At 37.8% G+C, this 25,296-nt stretch overlaps 1 protein-coding gene across 10 annotated transcripts in view; it reads left to right on the forward strand.

The window, feature by feature from the left end:
• LOC121300683 (TOM1-like protein 2) overlaps positions 1-23,477 on the forward strand; it is a 29,434-nt gene extending 5,957 nt beyond the window's left edge. Inside the window, exons 2-17 of one of the 10 annotated variants that reach the window (XM_041229339.1) lie at positions 955-1,039; positions 3,228-3,306; positions 5,455-5,604; positions 6,754-6,888; positions 7,223-7,399; positions 8,116-8,232; positions 8,710-8,843; positions 9,312-9,360; positions 9,815-9,823; positions 11,408-11,519; positions 11,820-11,937; positions 12,676-12,751; positions 14,633-14,698; positions 16,645-16,704; positions 19,445-19,481; positions 19,654-23,477. In XM_041229339.1, the coding sequence (XP_041085273.1) occupies positions 955-1,039; positions 3,228-3,306; positions 5,455-5,604; positions 6,754-6,888; positions 7,223-7,399; positions 8,116-8,232; positions 8,710-8,843; positions 9,312-9,360; positions 9,815-9,823; positions 11,408-11,519; positions 11,820-11,937; positions 12,676-12,751; positions 14,633-14,698; positions 16,645-16,704; positions 19,445-19,481; positions 19,654-19,814 (1,565 nt within the window). In that variant the 3' untranslated portion in view covers positions 19,815-23,477. The remainder of the gene's footprint in view (positions 1-954; positions 1,040-3,227; positions 3,307-5,454; positions 5,605-6,753; positions 6,889-7,222; positions 7,400-8,115; positions 8,233-8,709; positions 8,844-9,311; positions 9,361-9,814; positions 9,824-11,407; positions 11,520-11,819; positions 11,938-12,675; positions 12,752-14,632; positions 14,699-16,644; positions 16,705-19,444; positions 19,482-19,653) is intronic. The other 9 variants (XM_041229341.1, XM_041229344.1, XM_041229340.1 and 6 more) reach the window with 9 other exon arrangements.
• Positions 23,478-25,296: the final 1,819 nt, after the last annotated feature.

Raw genomic sequence — 25,296 nt, forward strand, 5'->3', positions numbered from 1 at the left:
TTTGATTCAAACACATGCTCCCTTGAGAAAGATAGAACATATCGAAACGTTGGGCAGCTGGCTCTTTGAGCTGAATTATGTATATCATTTTGTTTTTTTGTTTTTTATAATAGTGCGGTTGATTTTTATCATGATTTCATTTTTCTAAGCCACCGAAAAATCTACAGTTGGACCAGACCACTATTACTTTGTGGACAGTGTAGTCAAGCTTTATTGCTTTCACAGCTAATTGCTAATTAATTATTAAATTATGTTCTGGTGCACATTAATTTAATGTTTGTGTTTCTGAAAGTTGGAATGGTATATTAATAACCAGACGATTTTGATGCAGTATGTATTGTAAGATCAGTGCTGCATCCTAAGTGAAGAATCTGTAACTGTAACAGTAAACAGCAAGCAAAAAGATACTGTTGAGCTTGGTATGCACAAGCAGTTTTGTGTGCACGCAACTTGAAATGCATTTGTACGGTACTAAGTATGCAGCAAGCATGATGACTGAGACAGTTGCTAAATTTAACCACAAATAGGTCAGATATTATTGTAGACTAAAACTAGAGCATCTCAATTTCTAAGGATGCCTGGCAGCTTTCATAAACAACATGCATATGCAATAAGAGAATCGGAAGTGACACCAGCAATTTATGGTTTTCATACAATTCTGCAGTGCTGAAAAACATGCATGATAGTGCAAAGCACACAAGCCCTCACATTAAACAAATTGTAAGTGATGTTTCTTTTCAGTAACCAAACTGTTTCAAAGAGACCTGACAGACACAACCCCAAGACTTCCTCTGATTTCTCAAATTAGACTGACTAACTCAGGCTTGTAATTTTGTGGGTTTTACGAAGGGTGTGGTTAGATGCTGTTGGTCATTTGTGCCAGCGTTGGGTATGTTATGTGAGGGATTTGTAATGTTGCTAAGTTTGAAACCTGTTTTTTCTTCTCCCTCACAGAAAAGGCTACAGATGGCTCCCTTCAAAGTGAAGACTGGGCCCTTAATATGGAAGTCTGCGATATAATTAATGAGACAGAGGAAGGGTGAGGCACAGCACTGTTAAAGTACACTCTGGGTTTGAATGAGTCATTAAGTGCACCAAGCAAAGCCTTGTGTGTGTGTGTGTGTTTATGGGATATTGTGTAATCTTGCCAGTATAACAGAATAACAATATTAGGCCAATAGTTTATAGGGCTGAATCTGCCAAGGAGAAACCTGCTTCCAACATTGCATGTGGCACTTTGCTGATTCACATGCCCTCTTACAGTTAAGAAAATCCTTCCAGTTCTTGCTAATGCTACAGATTCCTACCTCCAACTTTCACACCAAGCTTTATACAAATTAAAGACACACCCAGTTATTATAGTTCCTTCCTCTCATCTGCACTAGTAACATTATCACTCTGTCATTTTGGTTTGCTTGGTTGTTATGCTATTAATTTGGGCTAGGCAGATAATTTAATTAGAAATCTATAGAATATATCCCTTCCTGTAGCTGCAATCAGACCATTTGACTTTCACTATAGGAAGTAAATAGATACCAGGAAGGAAATGAATATATATATATATATATATATATATATATATATATATAATCTGCTGTGTAAAAATTAACAAAGCCCCTTTTTCCTCACAATGGAACTGAGATCGTAGATCAGGGCTAACAAGAAAGAAAAAAAAAATTGGAATGTAGAACTGTGGTTATCACGTCTTTAACTACAGTGTTCTTTTTTATGAGGTCAGTGTAGTGCAATATTGAAAGCCGTACATGGATATTGGATGTAAGGGGTTAATTAACTGACCTTTCACACAATCTGGAATAGCTCAACCTGCTGTGCTATGACAGTCTCATATCTAGATCTGTCTCCTTTTATTAATCAAATCCCTTGTCCCTTCTATTCCTGCAGTTTATTTTTTTAGTATCTCATCTCACCATCTTATTTTCTGCAGCGTTATATTGCCCAGTCCGTCTCACAGTCCTCAGATAGACAGGCTCTCTGTCCTGTCAAAATGCAGCTTTATATCATTACAGTGTAATGCTTATAGTGTATCTCTCCCAAGTCATCCTTTCTGGCACAGTGCTGAGATTGAAAGGCAGATTTGGGTGGCCACAGTATGCCCTGCAGTCAATGCCTTTCATCTCTCAGGTTGGTGAGATCGGATCCTCCATGTTTGATCATGTCTCATCTTGTAATTATTGAATTTTAAATGTGAAGATGACTTTAGTGGTTCTCAACAGGGAGTGTTTAAATGACAACTACTATGCACTATACATTCACAGAAGTGTTAACAAATGAGCCGAAGTAAAGGTGGAACTTGTATAATATTGCTAACAAATAAGAGAGAAGTTATTTTAAAACCTTTGTTAACACTCATGTAAGATGACAGATAGCATCAACATGTATTTTAATAAAAGCATGTTTGAGAGGTCTGATCCTTTTATTCTACTTTTGATTCTCTGTTGTCTCTTAACCCTAGTGGTTTCAAATTCTCTTTTCCACTACACTAGCATAGTGCAGAGCAATACTTGTTCAGCTGTGTAAGTAGAAAATGTAATTAAAAACCCACACTAGACGGCTTGAACTCAGTTTTCTCGTAATAGGATGTCGGTAGGGTCCTTGAGGGCAAACCAGTGGAATCAGTTACTTTTAATAAGAAAAAAGACCATCGACCATATGAGAACTAGGGATCTTTTTAGTATTGAGTGTTCGAATACATTGATTTATAGCTGTATGGGATATTGGAGTGGCTTGGCTCCAAGAATACCTTTCCTCAGCTGCTACAAGATGAATACAGCCACCCTGCATTAGAACAAGAGAAGACTGAGGGTGATAAGCCCACTGTTCAGTATGATAAGGACCATTTTAATGCCATAGTTCTTATTTTGTTAGAGCGGAGCAATGATGGGCACATTTTGTTATACCCTAGAGATAAGGAACCTGCCTTCTAATTGTAGGATTCATTTAGAAGCAGCCAACCACACTGTGTGTAGGAGTGAGAGAAGTTATTCATAAATCAAATATTGATTTTAAAAGGCGGAGATACATTGCCCCCTATTTATCAAAGCTGTTAAAGGTGCAATAGTGTTACAAAATTAGTAAGAAACATATTAGGTGCACATCATGTTTGCATAACAAATTGATCAGAAAATAGCAGCAGAAAAGACGTCTCTTACAGCTTGTGTGTGTGGAAATGGTGTAATTTTAAAATTCAAATCCATTTTGTGTTTTAGACCAAAGGATGCAATAAGAGCTCTGAGGAAGAGACTGAATGGAAACAGAAATTACAGAGAAGTGATGCTTGGCCTAACAGTGAGTATGGTCAGAGGCACAGCCGTCACTGGAAAATTATAGTGCTGTGTCGTTTGAAATGGGTGACGTTGGCTGGCTTAGTGAGTTATTAACTGGCGTTCTCCTTGCAGCCTCGCTGCAATAGAAACATATGAATCAGATGTCAGAATCACAAAGCTGTCCAAAGCGTCATCTCATTATGTTGCTATGCTAAAAATAGGCATTGCAATGAATACATAAATAACATCATTGTATTTGTGAGAAAGCATGTGTCTGTTGATCTACCACTGGGAATTATAATTGTGTTAGCTCGTCGTATTTTGAACTGTCCAGTTTGAAATATGGCCACAGATGAGAGCTGGCTAGTTAAGCTATAATGAAAAAAACATGATGCGCATACTCATGCTATTCTTTCTAATATAAAGACAGGAAGATTATTTTTTTTTTTATTCCGTGCTATAAAACTGGTGCTACCCTCCCTCCATGGGCTTTCCCCTATGCCTTCACTACTCCATTTAACATATGCTGTGTTATGTCTGATGCAATGATGCAAAGCAAACTGATAAAAGGTTAAATTCAAGTTAGCTTGACTGCAGTTGTCAAGAGTCCTTAGAAGTGCTTTAAAACAATTTATTCTGTGTTCGAAATAGCTGTTAACTACATGCCTAAATGAAGTCTAAAATAGGTCAGCTTGTACTATTCAGTGGCATTTTGTTTACAGGTCGCTGTATATCTTAAATATGTGGGGAACTGTGAAAAATTTGTGTGTGTTTCGAATGTGCACTGTAGCGTGGGCGGGTGCGGGCGAACCGAGAGCTGATTTTTAAAGCAAAAACAATAAGTTGTTTTCAGCTTCTTGCAATTTACAGTGAAAAATATGCATTTTATTTTCCTTACATTATTACACTGTAAAATCATACTTCTGTACGGGGTCAAACAAATACGACTTCGATTGGTGTTCAAGTATACTTATACTAGTCTTACATTGACATAGCGAGTCAGTGGCATATATGACGTTACAATTTACTAATAATTTGAAGGTATTATGAAGGTTTTAAAACTTCGTAATTATTTCTACGTAGTATTAGAAAAAATACAAAAACTTTGTCATTTAAGGTTTGCCGTGTATACGATTTATTGAATTAAAAGCAGCAAAATATGGAAATTGCATGTTCCATTTCATATTATCTCAACATCATTTTAAAAGGTTTGCAAAACTTGAAAATGTCACTGACTTTGTCTCTCAAGGTTGTTTTAAAAACAAATCTATTTTTGTCTTTGTTTTTGCAGCCAACACATCTTTAGAACAAAGATTGTTTCAATAGCGACTTAAGTTTCAATGTTTTGAATGGCGTTTGACCTTTGACGTAGCGCAAATACTTCCAAGGTTAGCTCAAAGATATTCTATTTAATAGAATAGAAATAAATAGAATATCTTTGGTTAGCTGTACCTGAGAAAATACAGTGAAAACCAGCAGCTATATTTAGCTGGAAACAAGGTATTCTCAGCACAGTAATACGTTTTTAGTTTTGGTTTGAAGGCAGCAGGAGCATAGCATAGTATGTTTCTTTTTTCATTTTTGTATTTGCTTGACAGACGCCCTTGTGCATGGCCACTTGTAACAAGTTATTACAATAAGCTAAGAAACAAGCAATACAGCTTTTTTGTTTGGCGTATTTAAAATTTATTTTTTTAGTTTTTGTTTTGTAGAATGAAACTGTTTGTGCAATTATTGTGCACAGTGTGTTTGTTTCTGTAGGTTGTGTACGCATATTTGCGTTGTATTTGTAGCATATATGCTAAGTGCAACTACTGTTAAAATATAAACTGCTGGAAATGTTTGCCTTGCTTCACTTTGCACCATACATGTATTGTCTTGGCTACTTTGCCCTTCTCCCACCCCTGTTAACCCCTTCAGTCTGAACAATGGGCAAGGTTTTCTGACTGGAAAAACAAACTGGTAATGTTATGAATGCAGCAAAAAAAACTACAAAGATGTACAAAGGGGTCCTTGAATAACAAGCACCCCTCTGTCCACTTACTGAATCTAGACCTTTGTGTCTTATGTTTTTCTCAAAAGCAGCAATGTCGTACAGTAACTAAATTTGCCAAATGCTGTGTATAATGTCTTTTCTCTCACATCGTCATGTTTCCTGTTTTTCAATTAGGTCCTGGAGACGTGTGTTAAAAATTGCGGCCATCGGTTTCATGTTCTTGTAGCCAGTCGGGATTTCATTGATGGAGTCCTGGTAAAAATAATCTCCCCCAAAAACAACCCTCCAGCTATTGTGCAGGACAAAGTGCTTGCCTTGATTCAGGTGAGCTTCACTCCTGTTTATTTTTCTATTTGTACATTCTCTGGAAGGTAACTGATGTAATTGGGTGGTTAAAAAGTCAGTAACAGGACTCTGGGCCAGGTCTTCCTCATCACCCATGCTAAATAAATAACCTGCTTTGCAAATTGAAAAGAATCCATTCTAACATGCTACTGTACTCCTCTGTGGGTTCACTGTTTCAGCTGTCATTCGTTTATTACTCTTACTGGCCAAGTGCTGTGAGCTTGGGCCAAGAGATTCTTTATTTGCTGGACATTGCAGTTTCTCCCGCAGCTTCATGCTATCTTAGCAGCTAGTTTTTCCACTGAATTATAGATTGAGCCAAAGCGTATATGTTGACCCAGAAAATGCTTTAAAACTCAAAGAACATAGTATTATTTGCGCACACATAGCTACACATGGACTGTACATTGTATCTCATGAACGCCTTTACTGCCTGGAATCTAAAGAATTCTCAGTCAACTACAGAAAGGTTAGTGTGTGGGAGGTAGAAAACTGTTCCCACAGAAGAGGAATTCTCATGACAATCATGACGTTATTTGAACATAATAGAGGTCTGCAAGAAAATGTAGTGCTTGTAGTTGAACATGGTGCTGCGCCTGCCCACCCTGTGAATTCTTCAGATAGAAAGGAGCATGTATAATATTGTGGCAGCCTCAGGTTGCCCTGTGCAATAAGGATACTGTAGTCAGCTCAGGTGATGGGACTGTTCTGTATTGGTGGGCATTTATGAAGACAATTAAGGCAGGCAACAATCTGGTTGTCAGAACAAGCTGCAGTAAATGCTCATTGAAAGACAAAGAGATTGCCTCCTGTGTGTGACAAAGGAATGCTAGCCAATGGTTGTGTTACTGGTTGCATTGTTATATTGGTCTTTCAAGGACATTCAAACCTGAGCATTGGCACACCACCACGCCGTCTTCTTCCTGTTTTGCTTCAAAAACCCAGTACACTGGGAGCATATTGCATAATCTACTTTTATTCTTTCTTTCCTCTCATGGGGAGAGGGATTCAGCAGCCCCTGTTGGTGGAAGTTAGTCAGTTTAGAAATGCCCCTACACCAGTCCACTCCGATCAGCACTTGCATACAGACTTCTCCTCTGGTCCTCATTTTTGCCATTTCATTTCCAGGCTTGGGCTGATGCCTTCAGAAGTAGTCCAGACCTGACTGGAGTCGTCCATATTTATGAGGAGCTGAAGAGGAAAGGGATTGAGTTTCCCATGGCAGACTTGGATGCACTGTCTCCAATACACACACCACAGAGGGTAAATTGGCATTGACTGTTCTCTCCTTACTTAAAAGTGATGATTATCTTGAAGAAGGCTGTGTCTGTGTAGTTCAGGTGCAGTAGTAATAATATATATAATAAGCGCTGAGTAAACTCAACTGCTGTAAAAACCTTTGTATAAATCTAAGGTTTTAAACAAAAAATGCCTTCTTCACGGGGAAGTTTCGGTGTTATTATTAGGACATTAACACAGCCATATATGATATGTTAATGGTTGGAACTGAACAGCTTAAAATAAGTCACTGCATAAATGTAAATAATCCTGTTTCATTTTCAGCCACTCCAATTAACTTTTGTCTTTTAATTTCAAGTTGTGCACTTCACAGAGTGAGCCGGAGGGGGATCCTGCCACGAATATGCACATTTCCCAGTCTCAACAGGGAATAAACAGTGCCCCCTCCTTCACATCTCCTCTGCCACCTGCATACGCAGCAACACAGGTGCCCGCCCTGCAAGTGGCTGGACCTATCAATGCAAACTCAGAACAGGTATGGAAAATACGAAAACACAGGTATCTTTTATAAATATATAATACTCTCAATAGCTTACTGCAGAAAGTTTTACCTGTAGATTTAACTCATGGGTGGTGGTTGGGGAAGTTCATTTTTTCCTGTCTGCCTTCTCTCTAGCAAATCCATGTAGAAAGAAATTTCACTTAAAGGACAATGTAATTTTACTTGAGGTAACATGGCCTTTGAAGCCTCTTAAGAAGCTGCATATTTCCCTACAGCCCTTATTGGTACATTTCCCCAAACATGAAGGTTATTTCAAACAAGCACAGTTGTGCTGTTCCTGGTAGAGTGATGCTAGTAATCAAACCCTATACCCCACACATCACAGAGGTTATGGATGAGCTCATGCTGGATCCATGCTGAAGAGCTTTTCCACTCAAGTGGAAACTAGCTAATAGTTTATTGATCCAGCTGATGCATACATTAAGAGAACCCTGGATAAGGCTATAACTAGAATCCATGACCCTTTTAATTTTTAGTTTGTATAAATTAATTGTGCTTTATTTGCTATATCTATCAGAAGTATTATTGGTGGACATTGTTTAATCTACTGACATATTGAAATCTAGATAGGAAAATAGGTTGGCAGTTAATAGCTGTAAGGCCATCTTCAAGAAAAGGTTAGAAGTAAGAGTGTGATGCATGTGTGTGTCTGCCGTGTAATTGGCTTCTGGCTTTGTTTCCCCTGTCAGATCGCCAGACTGCGCAGTGAGCTGGATATCGTCCGTGGCAACACCAAGGTGATGTCAGAAATGCTGACAGAGATGGTGCCAGGCCAGGAAGAACCTTCAGACCATGAACTCCTACAGGTCAGAAACTGTCGTCCACACCTGCATTTCACTTCTTCAGACAGTATGATCCTGATGAGACTCTTATTAACATGTTGTTAACTGTAATCCCCAACAAGACACTTTCTGTATTAGCCACATTCAGTAATGTCCACAACAGCCGGAGTTGGAGAGATCGAGTTTTGCTGCCTGCAATCGTAACTGTCTCCTACAGTCACAATTTAAATGGATTTGATCTCAATCTGCTGCCAATGGAAATGAATGAATGAATCTGATGTCAGGTTGCTTTCAAGTCAATACCGGAGGCGGATGTAAACTTTAGTTGTACGGGTGTAGATGGAGTAAGCCATTTATCAGAAGATAAATGAGATTCAGAAGTGAGATTCTGAGCTATGTAGGAGGGACCTGTAAAAGACACATGTGTCTAGCAAATGTTATAACTGCATTTATGTAGTGGTTTTCTTACTCACACTGGTGTTCTTTTGTTCGATTTTAAAGGAACTAAACCGAACGTGTCGAGCGATGCAGCAGAGGATTGTGGAACTCATCTCACGAGTGTCCAATGAGGAAGTGACAGAGGAGCTACTGCATGTTAACGATGACCTCAACAATGTCTTCCTTAGATATGAGAGGTCAGTTTCAACATCAGCTCCTTTTTAATTTCTTTAAAACAGTTCCTCCACATTTCAGCTGTGCGAGGCCTGCTTCACAAAAACCTGGCTTCATCAACGTTTTATAAAATCATCTTTAAGCTCTAATTCTTACTTATTGCTGTGAGCTTATTTAACATGAATGCTGTAACAAACCATCCAAAGCCGTCTTATTTCCTAGCTTGGTCAACAGCACATTGTTTCTGATTCCAGAAGATGTTAAGCTAAGCAAGGTTGGGTCTGGGCAGTTCATGGATGGGAGACTTAGGTTCTACAGTAAGAGTGGCACTCTCCTACAACTCAACCAGTGGCCAAGCTTGATATTTGAAAATGCTGTCTGCTTGATTTGTATTGGCATTGCACTGGATTAGCATTTACACGGTAAGCCTAATTTGCTGTAGCTTCCAGTACAGAATGCACTATAACTGATGTTTCATTTTTTTGGTACAGGTTTGAAAGATATAGATCTGGACGAGCTGCCCAGAATACTAATAATGGGGTAAGTAAAGACTACTGTTGCTAATCAGTGAAAAGGGTTGTTGCGAAGCACAAATTCAGCATGTAAGATAGGAATGTATTGATGTTGGGTTTCTGATCGTTTCTTATGCTAGTATTGTCAGTGGACTAATAGGCAGAGGAATCTTTTAACTGCTATGCACACAGTAAATATTGGGGCTTGCAATCATCACGTGCCATCATAAACTATCTTGTAAGATTTTATTTGGTATAGTACATGCCATTCTTCATTAGAAGTACAGTCTGTACCATAAAACAACTGCAATTTTTAAGTTAGATTTAAATGCATTATTCAAATAGATTTTTCATTTCAGTTGTATTTGCTTGTATTTATTTATATTTTTGTTTTCAGCACCCACTGTTCTTACTGATAGACAGTAATCAGCTAAAACTACTATGTTTTTTTTTCTTTTTCTTTTTTTATATATTATGGCTAGCTGAGGCAGGCAAGTATGAAAGTTACCAATATTTTTGTATTTTTTTTTTCCCATTTAAACTAATAAATAAAAAGAGCGGATGTCAAAACATGAATACAAAATATGGATATACCGTATTGCTTCAATTTGGCGCCGTGGAGTTTATTTTAAATTGATCAAAATGACTGTGACCCTTAAATGAGGGCGGCGATTATATGAGGGCGACCTTTATTAATAATACTATGCTTTACAAACGCTGCAATATTTTATTACATGATTTAAGGCATTTTAGAAGCGGCACCGTGAGAGGCTCCGATCTGCAACACTATACTCTTGGGTGTTTTTGGGGCTTGAATACAGTGCATTTACTGACAGTCAATGAGAGCCTATTAGGTGGGAGTTGGGAGGTTGGGAGTACTGTACCAGACTGTGTATTGGTTGATATGGGGCGGGACAAGATGAGGAGAGAGAACGGTAGTTGAGTGTGATGCAATTGTCTTTCATAGTGAAAAATATTACCTCTGAATATCAGTTTGATTTCTGTTAACTAAAATATATCCTACTCGTTTATGTTTTTTCTCACTGTAATTTATCTGCTTGTTTGTAATTTCTCTGTAAGAGAAACCAAAACTAAATATTCTTATAGATAGTGAGCTATATAATTGTACAGGACTGAGTACAATTCCAATTAAATAAAAAAACAAAACAACTAAACCCCCTACAAGAAGATGTCTTCGGCCAGCGTTCGGATAGCGCTTAGAGTGACCGGCAAATCGCTGAGCTTTTACGTTTCTTTATTGAGAGCGGCATAAAGCTGATATGAAGCGTTAATTTGAGGGTGGCCTTAATTTGAAGACGTCTTTAATTCAAAGTAATACGGTAATTATACATATTCTCCCCCCCACCCCCCATTTCATTCAACTAACTATATTTCATGTTAAAGTTTTTTTTTTTTTTTTTTTTTTTTTTTTTTTTTTTTATGTAAACCAAAACACCAGTGCAGAGTTCTGCACCTTCCCTTTCATAGGAATAGAACAAACTGTGGTCAAAAGACACAGCTGTTTTATTGATTCTGGAGTAAACTGCTTCATACCAGAAACAAGTGGAATTGACAGATGTTCTAGAGGTTTGGATAATTGGATTCAAAGCTAAAATCACATATAATTTAGGCCTTTCCAAAGCAGTGGTGCACAACTCATGTCATGGAGGACTGGTGTCCCCCCTGGTTTTTGTTCTAACCATACCCTAAATTAGTTAATTGGACCAATTAAGCTTCTAATAAGGCCCAATCAAGTACTTTAGGGTACAGTTGGAATAAAAACCTGCAGGGACTCCAGCCCCCCAGGACCGAGTTATGCACCACTGTTCCAACGCCTTCAGTAATTTCGATAATTACCAATGTGGAATGTATTCCCGCTTAGTAGTTTCCTTTCTGCCTTTGTGGCGAGTACCCCTCGCTATTACTCCCAGCTTCTGGTGGTGGGGTTGATCTCATGCAGGTTACCTGGGATTAAGGACCATTATTAGATTGCAAGTTTTCAAGCCATTTGTATAATCTTTGTCTGAGGTGCTGATTCTGAGTTGTTGAATCCTCATTTTGCGTGTTATTCTCAGGTACTAAGTGAAGTTACAGAGGATAACTTGATAGATCTGGGCCCAGGATCCCCTGCTGTCGTCAGCCCAATGTTAGGAAGCACTGCACTGGCTACACAGCTGGCTGGACTAGGTAAGGTGCTGCCACACCAGGTATGGCAGCCCAGAAACAAGATTATTCTCTTTCGCTGACCTATTTACATGGAACAGTGGTGACACCTAGTGGCCATAAATGTGCAATGATTCAAGTTTTTCTAAAACATTGTATTCATATTAATTTGGACTTTCTCTAATAACAAATCTGCAAAACAGGCTTTACTAATGTATTTAAATATTGTTACATTAACATACATGTAACCCATTCCTGTAATAAGGAGATATTGCCTGCCTAATAAAAATCGCTGTGTAACTTGATGCTGTTTTTCAATTTCAGGCCTGGGTAAAGACAATGTCAGCGGGACCCTGAGCTCACTGCCGAGTTGCAATCCTCAAGATGATTTTGACATGTTTGCTCAGACGAGAACCAGCTCTTTGGCTGATCAGCGCAAAAAGTAAGCCAGGCATCGGTATGTTTTTTCAGAAAATTACCCAAGATGTCAAAAACAAACATGCAATCAGTATCCAATATATCCGATAACAGAGGGTTTGATATTGAAAACTCCGCTCAGGCGTCCAGGTTTTATTAATACACAAGAGGTTGCAGGCAGTTGTAGTGATTGGTGGCCGCCACTAGGGTACCAGAAATGATATCTCTAGTGCGGAAGGATATATACAAACATGCAGATGGCAAAAAGTCAAAACAAAACACGAAAAACAGAAGTTTGCCATCCAGTGGCTCAGTGTTGCTCCCACTAAAATGGAGGTCCCACTTCAGGAACCTTTTCCCTAACACAAACTAAATAAGCTTTGGTGGAATTAAAATCCCCTAAATTATTCCCTACCTTAACATTTATTCAATTATCCCGATTACACATGCAGTGATAATCTTTGTTGGTCCATCCTGTTAATTCTCCTTGGCTTTACACCCTGGCATGAATCTTCACATTGGTACACAAGGATAGGAACAAACAAAAGAACAAAAACTGGCTTTTCAGCCTCTTTTAAATGGCAGGAGACCAGTGTTAATTGATTGCCAATTCTTCAATTGACATCTAGCCACTTGCTGCTCACTGGGTTTCAATTAGGCAGACACTTGTTCTATATTATTTGCAAACCAATTGGTTTATGCACTCCCTGAATTTGCCATTGTAAGGCACTTAATGGTTTTGTTGTGCTTTTCATTTTTGAAGCATGAAGTATGAAGATCCCCAAGCACTGGTAGGACTGGCTTCTGCTCTTGATGTCCGACAACAGAACTCGGAAGGGGTGAGTTCTCTCTGTCTGAAGCATGCTGGGAACTGTAGTCTTTGACCCTCATGTGTTCAAACCAAGCGTGTGCGGTTTTGTAGGTTTTTTTATGGACCTCAGTGTGCCCTTTTCAGCATTGAAATGTGTCGATGCATGGGCTGCTTTGCAGTGCGCTGTTGACTTTAGCCGAAAGCAAACTTGAGCTTTGACTAATATTTTTTTTGGGGACCCTAAATGTATGACAAAGATGCACAAGTTCTGTATTGCGGCATCCACCCCAGTTGTGCTGCACATTTTCCTTTTCTTTCCATAAGATTCTTAATCTGCTGGTGTACTCTACTCTACACCAAACCTTCCCAGCCCTTTGTTTGAGTGAATGCTGCTCTGTGTTTCCCGTCACTGGAAGGCCTTGGTTTACCAAAATGGATGCCATCATAGATATATTTTTAATTGAATTAGCCTGTGCTGCTTGAAGAAGGTGGTTGACAGAAAGAAGCAATGATGGTCTCTATTATGGAAAAGAATCAGCCATCAAGAAAGGAAATATGAAGTGGCCATTCACAGTCTGTTCTCCTGTATCATAGTTTTACTCTGTGGTTTTAGTGGAAAGAAAATTGTTTTAAAAAAAAAAAAAGAAAGTATTCCTAAGCAAAGCATAATATTGAAGCTCGGGACAATTCTCCCCAAACACTGTAATATGAAGAGAAAAAAAGAAAAGACCTCGGTAAAATTATTGTAAATGTTGATCGTAAAATGTGTTTTAAATTTTACTTTTAAACATACCCATTTCACATGTTCATTTGTGAGGCAAGATTCATTTAGTTTATTATAAATAAATAAATTAGGAGAGAGTACTTTTTCTCTGAATGGTGGGGTGAGTCATGCAATATTTATTTCTTAAATATATTTAATCAGGGACTGCAAAAAAGTAGGGTTAATTTTGATTTGCCTAATATGTAAATTGAGATCTACATGCTGTGTACTTTGTGGCTGTTTTAGTTTCCATATCTTATAATTATAGGCAGGGATTTTTAAATGTTATTAAAAACTAAAAAAAAACTTGTACCTTTTTTAGTACAGAATGTTTGCATGTTTTGTTTCTAAATCCAAAAGTATTTATTGTGATCAAATAGATGTAAGCTTTCGATTACTTGGGGAACTATTTAACTAAAAAGATGCTGTTAAATTCATTCGTAGCACTGTAATCCGTTCGATGTGGCTTCTATTTTGTAAACTTAATTTATGTATTGGTTCTAAGTGTTGTAAAATACCTGCAAAATCTGCAGTCCTAGGTGTTTACAATGCTAATGTAAATGTTTGTTAGATTGCAGGTCTATTAAAAGTGTTAGCTGTAGCTAAACTCATAAAAATATATAGATAGTAAACTGGAACTTGACCATGGCAATAGCGTTTTGATACCTGGCTAAATACTGTACACTAGGACAACCTGGTATACACTATAATCAGCACAGTCACGTTACTGTGCAAACTTCAGATGAACTTGGTGACATGCAGGATTCCCAGGTGAACTTTGACTTATCGAAAGACGATGATGGTGTACAAGTATGAGCCTTTGGAACCAAACAATGTAATTTATCAGGGGTTGTATATTGGAGCCATTAGTAATTTATGTAGGTCAAAATGCTGTCTTGCTTCTGTTTTTAAACGTTTACATAGTTTTCAAAGATAAAGTAAAAAAAAAAAAAAAAAAAAAAAAAAAGCAGTAGTCTTTAAACACTACAGTTACACACAAAAAATATCAAATCAGTGGAGAACAGAAGTTGAAAAGATTTCCATGCATGCTTGTTTGTTTGATGAATTTCTGCCTGTGTTTTTTCTCATTTCTTTTGGCTGTTGTTCTTACTTCACTGTATAAGGCATTTTCTGTTGTTGATTCAGCTGAGACTTAAAGGTGGTAACCCAGACATGGAGCCAATAGACAGCTGGCTTATTACCCAAGGAATGGTGAGGATTTCACCAGTACTGTTGTCCCGCAGTGTCCCTGCAGCCGTTCCCTTCAGCTGTCCTGCCTTCCACCCCCAATTCCCACCCATTAACCATGCAAACCCTACAGTAAAAGGGAAAGCCTTTAGGAACAAGCTTGTAGTGATAGGTGATTCTCAGGGAGTTCAACAAAGTGCAAAATATGAAAACAAGCCTCTGTCATCTTGTGATACCTCCGTGGTTTGTTTTCAGGCATTCACTTGAGAAAGATCTGTTCAGCAAACCGCAGCACTAAAAAGCTGCTCCTGAGAAAAAATGGTTACAAATGTGTAACGGAAATGTGCTGTGCCACCATTAGCAGACGGTGTGTAGTACACATGAACTCCTCAATCTTGGCAATCTTGGTGCCTGTGATTAGAGTTCTTCTTTTTATTTTTTCAGTCCCTGTTATTTTTCCATGTCTTGTGTTTTACCCCATTCTGTTTCACAATTCGCCAGATTGAAAAAATGCAGCCTTCATCAAAAGTTCTTATATAATCGTGTTCTACAAATCCTGACCAGTGCCTTGCATGCATGCTGGGTACTGGCATTTCCTTTGACGCAAACTGCAAAAAGATGTGACATATTGAGACTTTTATGTATGACTGAATGCTTGCCTTTGCTCAGTCCCTTTTACTGTCATTATTTAATCCATTTCATTTCAAACAAATTGATTTTATCAACATGAAAATGCAGCCTTGTTCCAAAAGAACAGACTTGTATTTTTATAAACACAGCCTCAATCTGTGTGTAAAAACTACTAACTTCTTCCAGGCAAATTACTGTAGAGTAAATCCAAGCTTTTTTTTTTTTTTTAGTTAGTCTAGCTTTTACATTTTTAACCAAACTGAAATTAAAACTGACATATTAACAATTCAGCACCATAACATTTGCTAATTAGACTGTATTCTAAAATGATTATTGCTGTTATGTATTTAAATAGATCATAATGCTAATCTGTATGCTGAGAATAACATGCAAGACTGTCAGCATCAATTATGATGTTTGAGCAGGGCTGGCTTTTACTATGCCAATACACTTTAGCCAATCTAGCCTGTGTTACTTATGTCAGTGGCTGGACCTGAAGAGCAGCTTCTGAAATGAAGACAAAACACCTTAAAACAGATTTATAAAAAAATAAAATAATAATACTTTGGTTATTGCAATAGGGAGCACTTAGAATGACTTCAAACACCAGAAATATGTAAGGGGACAAAAAACAGACCCTGGAAATGATCATTTTAAGCTACTTGACATTAGAAATTGATCTTAAATATTTTGTTTTAAAATGCATATATCTCTAAAGGACCTTTTCAACAATTACTAATTTAATCATTTCAAGAACAAACCAAACCAAACAAAACACATCCAGCTGTGGAGAAAAAGAAAACAATTTGCATCAAACCCATCACAAGAGGCCACCTCCCAAAATTTGCAGGTATTCCGCTGCAGATTTCGCTACTCAGTCAAATACACAAATCTTGTAGCCCAGTGGGTGGGGCTTAACCATTGGGAGTCATGACATCCTGATTTAAATTTCAGGCCCATCTCGAATTACTTTTCAGTCCTGCTGTCATTCCCTTCTCTCCTCTCCGATTGAACCGTGGAGAAAAATCCACATTTAAGTTGTAACTAAGCTACAATTATGATTGGGAGAACTTCTAAGTAATCACATTTTCACACTTGTGACCATTTCGTAACTACCAAATGCTTTATACAATAAGAATGCACATCCTTCCTTCTGTCCTTGCATGAGATCATGCAGTTTGTTTCTCTTTTGTCACAGTGCAGCGTGATGTGTGTATTTGCCATTATTTCGTTTTTTGACCTTGTACTTTTCTCAGTTTTAAGTTGAAGGTATTTTATTTTGTGTGTGTATTTTTTTTTGGCTTTGCCCGCTTTGGTTTTTCCCTTGCTTTGCTCCGTAGATTCCTGTTGCGCAGTCCTCTGTCATGGATGACATTGAGGAGTGGCTCTGTACCGACGTGGTGAGACTTTTTTACGTTGATTTCTCTCTTTTTTTTTCCTCTCTCTCTTTTTGCATACATTTAACATCATTCATCAATCAGCAAATTGATTTTCCATCTGTCCACTGAGTTAGGAACAAAGACCTTAACCCAATGGCCATTCCACTGACTTATTCTGATTTCCAAAGCAACACCAATATATCGGCCAGTCACACCCACTGGCAAATGTAATTGGTCCTGCATCAGGCTGAAAACATTTTAATGACAGTGAAGTGGACAATCGGCTTTGTATGGAACACTGTCAGGTAATAATTGATAAAAAATGTATTAAAGGCTGTGAAATGGTAGCAAATTGATTTAAAACAATAAGAATCACATCTCTGAGTGAATATTTCAGTGATGCAAAGCAGTCTGAACTGCTGCTGTGATTGGTGTTTGTGTGTATGTGTGTGTGTGTGTGTATTTCAACGTTTTTGTGTGTGCATTCAAAAGCATTGATATTAAATACCTGCAAAGCACTTACTGTGCAGGCACTACTCCAGTGAATATTCTGCTTGTTTGAGGTCTTTTTTTTAATCATTTTTTTCATTGTTTAGTAGTCAGCAATTGTTTTTTTTGTCATTTTCTCCCAATTTCGAATGACCAATTATTTTTAGGCTCAGCTCACCACTACCACCCCCGCCTTTACTCGGTAGCGGCGAAGATGAACACATGCTGTCCTCCGAAACGTGTGCCATCAGCTGACTGCATCTTTTCACACTACAGACCCATCATGCAGCCACCTCGGAGCTACAGCGTCGGAGGACAATGCAGCTCTGGGCAGCTTACAGGCAAGCCCGCAGACTCCTGGCCAGACTACAGGGGGTTCTGGTGCACAGTGAGCCAAGGTCAACCTGGGCGACCTAAGCCCCGCCCCCCAGGGCAGATGCTTGCCCAATTGTGCGCCTCCCCCTGGGAGCTCCCGTCCATGGTCAGCAGTGGAATAGCCTGGACTCGAACCAGCGACATCCAGGCTATAGGGCACATCCTGCACTCCAAGTAGAGCGCCTTTACCAGGTGCGCCACTTGGGACCCTCTGAGGTCTGACCGACATAACGTGACTTTCGGCTTGTGTATCGGGACAAATATCCACTGAAAGTATACAGTAATATACCTTTCCAAACCGTTGAGAGTCTGAAGATTTTGAAGAGAATAACATTTTCACTGTATGTTGAAATACACCCTACGATTAACTAGTTTGAATATGAAAAAATACTTTTTAAAATGTACTCAAATTAATTTCTCTTTAGAAATGTCAATCTCCAGTAGTGTAATTTAGTGATCTTATACATGAAAACTGTAAAAGTATCAGTGGTAGGTAGGAACTAGGGTCAGAAATACTTTTATAAACACCAGGTTTTGATTTTACACCACATTGTTTGACAGGTACGTAATGTGAAAAAGTCAACTCATGAACATCCTATATTTAAAAAAAAAAAAAAAAAAAAATTAATTTAAAAAAAAATAATAACAATAATCTTCGGGTCGGTCAGCATTCTTGGTTGCGTAAAGCAATTTAGTCTGCTGTCTGGTAACGCAGCGTTTTAAATTCATGGTATAAACAGTAATCGAAAACCGAAACCTAAGGTACTGAAATTCTGCACCTCATAATAAAAGGTGTCTATTGGCCTGGGGTTTTAGTGAAATGCATTTTGATTGGAAAGCCATCCCTGAAGTTCTTCCTATGAATATTTCACTACAGTTAATATTTTGTTAATTTATTTTGGGTTTGTAAACATTTTGGACGTTTAGTATGATTTATGGTAAGCTTCTACTGTCAGTCGTTTGGTAAGAAACCAGCGGTTGTTTAAAAAGGCTTATAATGGGCGTCTAACCCTTACGTCATCGTTCATACATGAACAATTTGTAGCACTGCCAAAGGGTTAAAATGGGCAAATCCAGTATCGGTAACTATAACGTTTTTCCTTTTAAATATTTAAAACTAAAATGTTTATCAAAAGCAATCAGAGCTAAAAACCAGTCAAGCAAAGAAGAAAATGTTTTTTTTTTTTTGTAAAACTTGATACCCTTGTAATGAATGTCTGGGACACTGCCTTATAAATTTCAGATTTTTTTCAATAACATCAGTGATGGTTCATTGGGTAAGCACAGTTCAAAGTGAATTACTTCTAGATTAAACTTGTTTATTATTATATAACACGTTGTAAAGACATGTATTGGAATCATAAACTGGAAGTACCGTCTTTTCTTGGTTAATGTTTAATGTTTTTAAAGCCACACAGTTAAGACACTTTAGGGCAGGCAGGGATAAATGAGTTGCAGTGTTGGTCTTATCCGTGGCATTTGGTTCTAGGTTTAATAGGATATTTCTGCATTTATGTGTTTTCTCTTTTATTCCTTCCAATTCAAGACCTACTGACCAACCTTCATTGTATCACTATAGGTGGTAGAGTACTTCCTTCATCTGTCAATCAATAACATATCCTATATCCTTGTATCCTTAACAACAGTGTATTAAATCACCAGTTGCTGCAGTCCAGGCTTGACCAGGTTCTGATGACAAAGGTGGCTTTAGCAATGTACATATACTAGCCTTGAGATAGATGTATACCAGCAACATGGAACTTTTGGGTGTGAACAGTAGGTGTCAAGACCGAGTGACTTTCAGAGGCTAAATAAATAAGAGGTTTATTAGCTAAATAAGGATTTTGGACGACATTGCTTGATGTTGTGTTAATTCCCCTTTTTTTCTAATTAACAGAAAGGAGATGAAGCAGAGGAAGGAGTAACTAGTGAAGGTAGGGGTACCTTTTATGCTTCACATCCTGAACACGAAATTATTTCATGCTATTAAAAAACATTCTTGACTGCAGGTGGACGTGCTTGGTGTGGCGCAATGTCATTTCTCCACTGTGTCATGATATTTGCAGTTGAATGGCTGATGTGTTTTTGTTCGTCTCTCTTCTCCAGAATTCGACAAGTTTTTAGAAGAGAGAGCCAAAGCAGCAGAGGTGATCCCCAGCTTGCCATCGCCCCCTGCTGATGAACCCATGCTGGCTGCCCCTACGACCAGCAGCAGCAGCAGCCGCAAGAAGGCAGAGCGCTCTGAGGATACCCTCTTCGCTCTGTAATCTGCCTCTTCATCCCTCACATTTCCCCTGTGTCCGGGGCAGAGCACAGCTGTACAGAAATACCACTGCTGCTGTTGTCATCGCAGCTAGCCATTCTCCCCGTGCACACCTGCCTTCTCTCTCTCCTAACATTTCCTTTTCAAGCAGTCTAACATTGCTGTCATAACTTTAAATCAATGTCTAGGTGTAAAAGAACAGATTAAGAAGAAACCACTGACACCCTCTTTCCAGTCCACCTTTTTCTCATTGTAATTAACTCAGAAGAATTACTGATAACTTTTAACATGGACAGTTTTTTTGAAAATATATTATTGTCCTGCATGAAGTTGCTATATGCCCTTTAAGTAGTTATATTTAACTCGCAATTTCTGTTCTAGAACTTATTTCATTCAACCATAGATGTTTTTGTTTGAATTAATATTATTTTAGATTTTGGGAGAAAAAATGTATGTTGAAGTAGGTGAGAGTAAAGGAGATTTAGCGGCATTGGATGGTTATGTGTACGGTTTGTTGGTATCTAAGTTGGATTGCAAAGTTATCCTTTACTTGGTTGAGCTTTTCGCATAAAGAAATGTTTGCAACTTCTCGTGGTTTCTAGGAATAGACGAGCAGCGAAATAGGTTATTCTGTTTCTCTTTCTCATTTCAATTAGCTTTTGAATATTGCGCTAATAACCAGTTGATGAACCGTGCTGTATGTCTAATTGAAAATATAGCCATAACAGAGTCGCTTCGGTACTTCAGAGCACTTTAAAATCTGTTCATATTTAATTTAACAACAATTTTGCAGTGTCATATTACGCTTAACATGCAAGGCTGGAAGCCTAATTCTGTCCGCCGGATGATTTGCTCTTCCTACTGGGAGCTGCGTGTAATTGTTTGGATTCAAGTGGCCTTAAATATAGAAAATCAGTAACCCAGTCTAAGTGGATTTACATTCATCTATTAAAATGAGGCAATTAAATGGCATTAAGGACTAGTTACAGGGGGTCCGGTTGCAGATGATTTTGTTTCTGGATTTTGATTTAAATATTTCTCTCCATACTGTTGATCAGAATTTTTCTGAAACATGAAGTATACAGAATTGGTTCACGGTGGGGTTTTTTGGGGGTTTTTTCCCAATGAGATGTTGGAAATGCCTATCCCAAATTCTGTTTTCAATAACAGAATTTTAAGTGGATTCTCCGATTTGTAACATAGTTGGTTATTTAGATGTATTTGTAAGAAGGGGTTGTCGGTTTTATCCCTGTTCAGGATCACCTTGCCTGTGATGTGATTGAATTGCTGTAGATTTTTGTGGTACTCGTCTCCGTATTTACTTGCTACCACTTTAATACTGGCTGCAACCAATGGGTTAATATTTAATAATTGTGTTTGTTGCAGAGTTTATGAGAAAAGGAACACCTGGAAGAAATTCTCATGGTATATAATGTAGCCAGTAGCTTTTCCAGCACCTGATACAGTTTACACAGGATAAGTCTGCTCTTAACAAAGACAATTATTCCAATAAAGTTTCAACCCAGTTACAGAGGTACATTTCCAGCAATGGGATCATGTTTAGCTTGCAAACTGATGCATCCTTATACTCCATTATTGAAGTGAGACGCCTGCAAAGTGAGACCGGCGTGTTCACATTCCTTTTTGCACACTATGCCCAGCTATTCTAAGGCACTAACACACATGTACTAATACACAGTATTAACTACCTTGCTAATGCTTTACTAATAAGCTTTATATTCTTTCTTTGAAATATCCTAACCCTCTGTACAGACACTCAGTGGAAATTCTGACTGGGTCTAAAAAATGACTACTCCAGGGGAACTGAAATGAAAAAGGATTGCAGTTTTGGGATTATGAACTTTGTTCAAAGGATCTTTTAACCTTGTGTAGTTGTACATAACTCTAACTGCAAAATTGCTTGATAAAATGTTCTTTACTGAGTAAGTGCAGAGATCAGCATTTAATCATACAAAACACTACAAGTACTGTATCCATACTTCACACAAACAAACCAAGATAATTATAGCCATTGACAAGTACAATACTGTGGATTCCATATCCAGAAGTTGTGCTGCTTGGTGGCTAAGGCTAATTTTCTTGGTTATATATGAAAATAAATACCTTTTTTTAAATCTTTTGAGTCTCTTATCAAATAATATTGGATACTTTCTAATAAGTACATGTGGGTAGAACCTAAATAGACAATTTTAAAATGATCAATTCCAGATGCAGGAGACCCTAATTCACCATTGTTCTGGCTTGGTATGTAATTTGGTTTGTGGGAAATTATAGTTTTACTTTCATCAATCACAGACTCTGTGGGACAATTCACATTCAAACTAGGATGACAATTCCGTAGCTTGTTATAGTAAGCCATTTAATTTACCATTTAAAAAAAAAGATTTAAACTGTGAATATCATTTCAAATCCTACGTATTTTAACATATTGTAGGTCTAGATGAGTAGCTAATGCATATATTTTATTAAAATGGGGTTGTTTCATGTAAAGCTGTAAATCTTTAGAGATGATTAACAGTCTGTGGTTTTGTTACCCTGCTGTCATTTTGCTTGTGAATGTCTGTGTTTTCTGTTGGAGCTACCTTAGGAAGTTCACATTGAATTTCATATCTTGTTTATTCAACCCAAATGTAAAGACTTGTTGTTAAAATTCTTCAGCTAAGGTGGATAGATATACAGAAGAGCTAAAAGATTTGTCAGTGAGTAATTTACATGTTGTGTGCCCCAAACTAGACTCCCAAGTCATTTTAAATTTCCAGATGTCACAGGGGTTTTAGCAAACTAATACTATTTGTTTTCCCAGAAAGTACCTTTTCCATCTTCGGGAAACATGTTGTTGATATAAATATGGCATTTGTTGAATAACTAAAGCATGTTTGTAACAAAATATTTCTCCCATTAACTAAATGAGATTACGTTATTGTTTTATCTATCTTTTTGATAACAATATTTTAAAAAAATACAATTTTGGTTTATCTACAGTAAACGTGTATTATGGAACTTTTTTGTGTGCACCAGTTATTTCAAAGGACACTTTCTCGCCATTTTAACTTGGTTCAATGTAATTCCATTTTTGGTAAGCAGTTAAGCTTTAAGCACTAAAGTTTAAGTAATATAGTAGCCTGCACTGAAACAGAGTGTGAGAAAGATTGATCTGAGCTAGGGTGGCCAAAGAAATGCACAACATAATATAATTTTTTGGTCAATGGAAATATGGAAAATTATATATAAACTAAAGCAAGCATCATTTGCAGACATTTCTTGTAAACTGTACACATCACAGACTATAACTCAAGTTTTTTCTGGTCCAGTTGACTTCAGTCTGTAGCGCATATAATTTAACAGCAACATATCTGTAATGGATTAACTCTTTGTATATTGGATGTAAGGGTTTCAGAGCAGGGGCTTATATTTATTGAGTTGTAAAGACTCTAGGAAATGGTTTAAAGAGAAAGACTGGGTGTGTAAAGTCTTTTCCTTCAGTTCTGACCATGCTTTCAGCTGGGACAAAGCCAGCATCTGTGTGGGAGAATGATGCCTATGTATTTGTAAAAGCCTGTCTTTAAAAACGCTGTTACAGATATTAAGCTCTGTACTATTGAACTCTTGCATGTGTTAAATTTCAATAAAACCAGTGTGACCTATACCCATGGATGTGTGTGTTTGGTTACTTTTAACAAATGTCTGCTTTTATTATAGACTTCTTCCAAGAGGTATTATCGTGACGATTAACAATAACTTGAGGTTTTGGTGATCTCATCTTCGCTCTGATTGCAAGTTGGTCCACATCACAAAAATGCCATGAACATTGGCAGTGTGTTGGGTGTCACATTGCTTCATGTTATTCACCTGCGAATGCAGGCTTGTTATAACATTATTAAAAGGTGCTCTCGTGGTTATTCAATATTTGCTACACTCTGAATGCAATGGAAAACATTGTTGTTTTATTAGGTTAAAACAATTCTCTTGAAATTCTTTAAGCTCTTAACCCCATATATTCAGCTTCATCTTGTACAGCTATAGTTACAATTCAGACTTGCATTATTAACAATTAATCCTTCAAAACCCATGCGTAGCAATATTCTCATTTTAATTAAGTCCCAGATTTTTACTCCCTGGAGTATCAACAAAGGAAGTCGCAGTTTGTTTTGTCCCCCCCCCCCCCCCCCCCCCCCAATTCATTCCCAGATATAATAAGTACATTCACTGAAGTGCATATAAATCCCATTGCGCTTATAATATTGACCGTATGTTCAGGGATTTGGGGGGATTAGTTTCTGAAGGATGGAGAAAATCAGAATGTTAGCTGCACCCCCTAAAGAATTTGTATTGACCATGCGTATAATTTTAAAATGGTCTTATTGCGTTCACCTGAGGGATTATAGCACTCCTCTAATCCTATGTAGTGACTGAATCACTTTTCCAGAGGAGAAATCTCCTTTGATTAGAAAGGGCCTGTTGGATGGTATATGGAGGTGATAGCTAGACTTCCGTTCTTGTTGGGGTGTATCTCAGGATTTCAACAAGAAGAATGGAACACTCTTCATCACTCAGGAATTCAATTTTAGCTTCTATGCAGAGAGCAGGGTCAGTCCACACGTTTTATTCCACTCTTAAAACTTAAATAGCTTTTGTTTAGCAAGCAGTCTAGCTTTGATCGCCTGACAGCCTGTAAAGCACATCTTGTTGATGAAGGAAGCTGTAAAAAAGGAATTGGTACAGGACAGTAATTCATGGGTTGTCTATTATTATTATTATTATTATTATTATTATTATTAATAATAATAATAAGAAGGCCATTGTGATGTACTGGAGATTTACTGGGGGCTAAGAGGGTTACACATGGTAAAAGACCCACTTGTTCTTCGTTCAGACACTCCACAGGTACAATGAGTATTCTATGGGGGGTGATTTTCAAATCTTTTCACCACAATATGTCATTTTATCTGCACCATCCACCCTCCATCCTCCACCCCCTTGGAAACTTGCTGTTTACTTTCAGTCATGATTTCCAGTCATCATTAGCATGTTATCAACTTGCAAACAAAGAGCATGTCAGTGTGGCTCTGTTTGGCTACAAAGTGTTTCACTCTCCTTGTGCTGTATTTGACCACTCCAGCGTGGTCCTGTGTTGTGTTATCCCAGGGCAGTGATCCCTTTCTGTTCTATTTTGTCCAGCTTTTTATTCTTTGTTTAAAGTCTTGCATTCACTGTATGCTTTTTGAACTGTCTTCACTTTAAAATAAAAAGTGTGTTTTTTTTAAAGATTTTTTTTATTTTTTAACGTTTAAAAAACATCTGTTTTTTCCCTCCTCTCAGCAGATTAGTGTTATACGCTTGAATAAGCGTTATGACACTATACACTTAGCATTCTGTTTTTGCGCCTCAAGGGGCTGCAAAATCCAAACTGCCTAGTGGCCAGGCAATTATTTTGCACTGCAGCGTATGGAATCTTAAGAGCAATG

Source organism: Polyodon spathula, chromosome 26 (assembly GCF_017654505.1).
Source record: "Polyodon spathula isolate WHYD16114869_AA chromosome 26, ASM1765450v1, whole genome shotgun sequence".
NCBI classification, from domain to species: Eukaryota; Metazoa; Chordata; class Actinopteri; order Acipenseriformes; family Polyodontidae; genus Polyodon; species Polyodon spathula.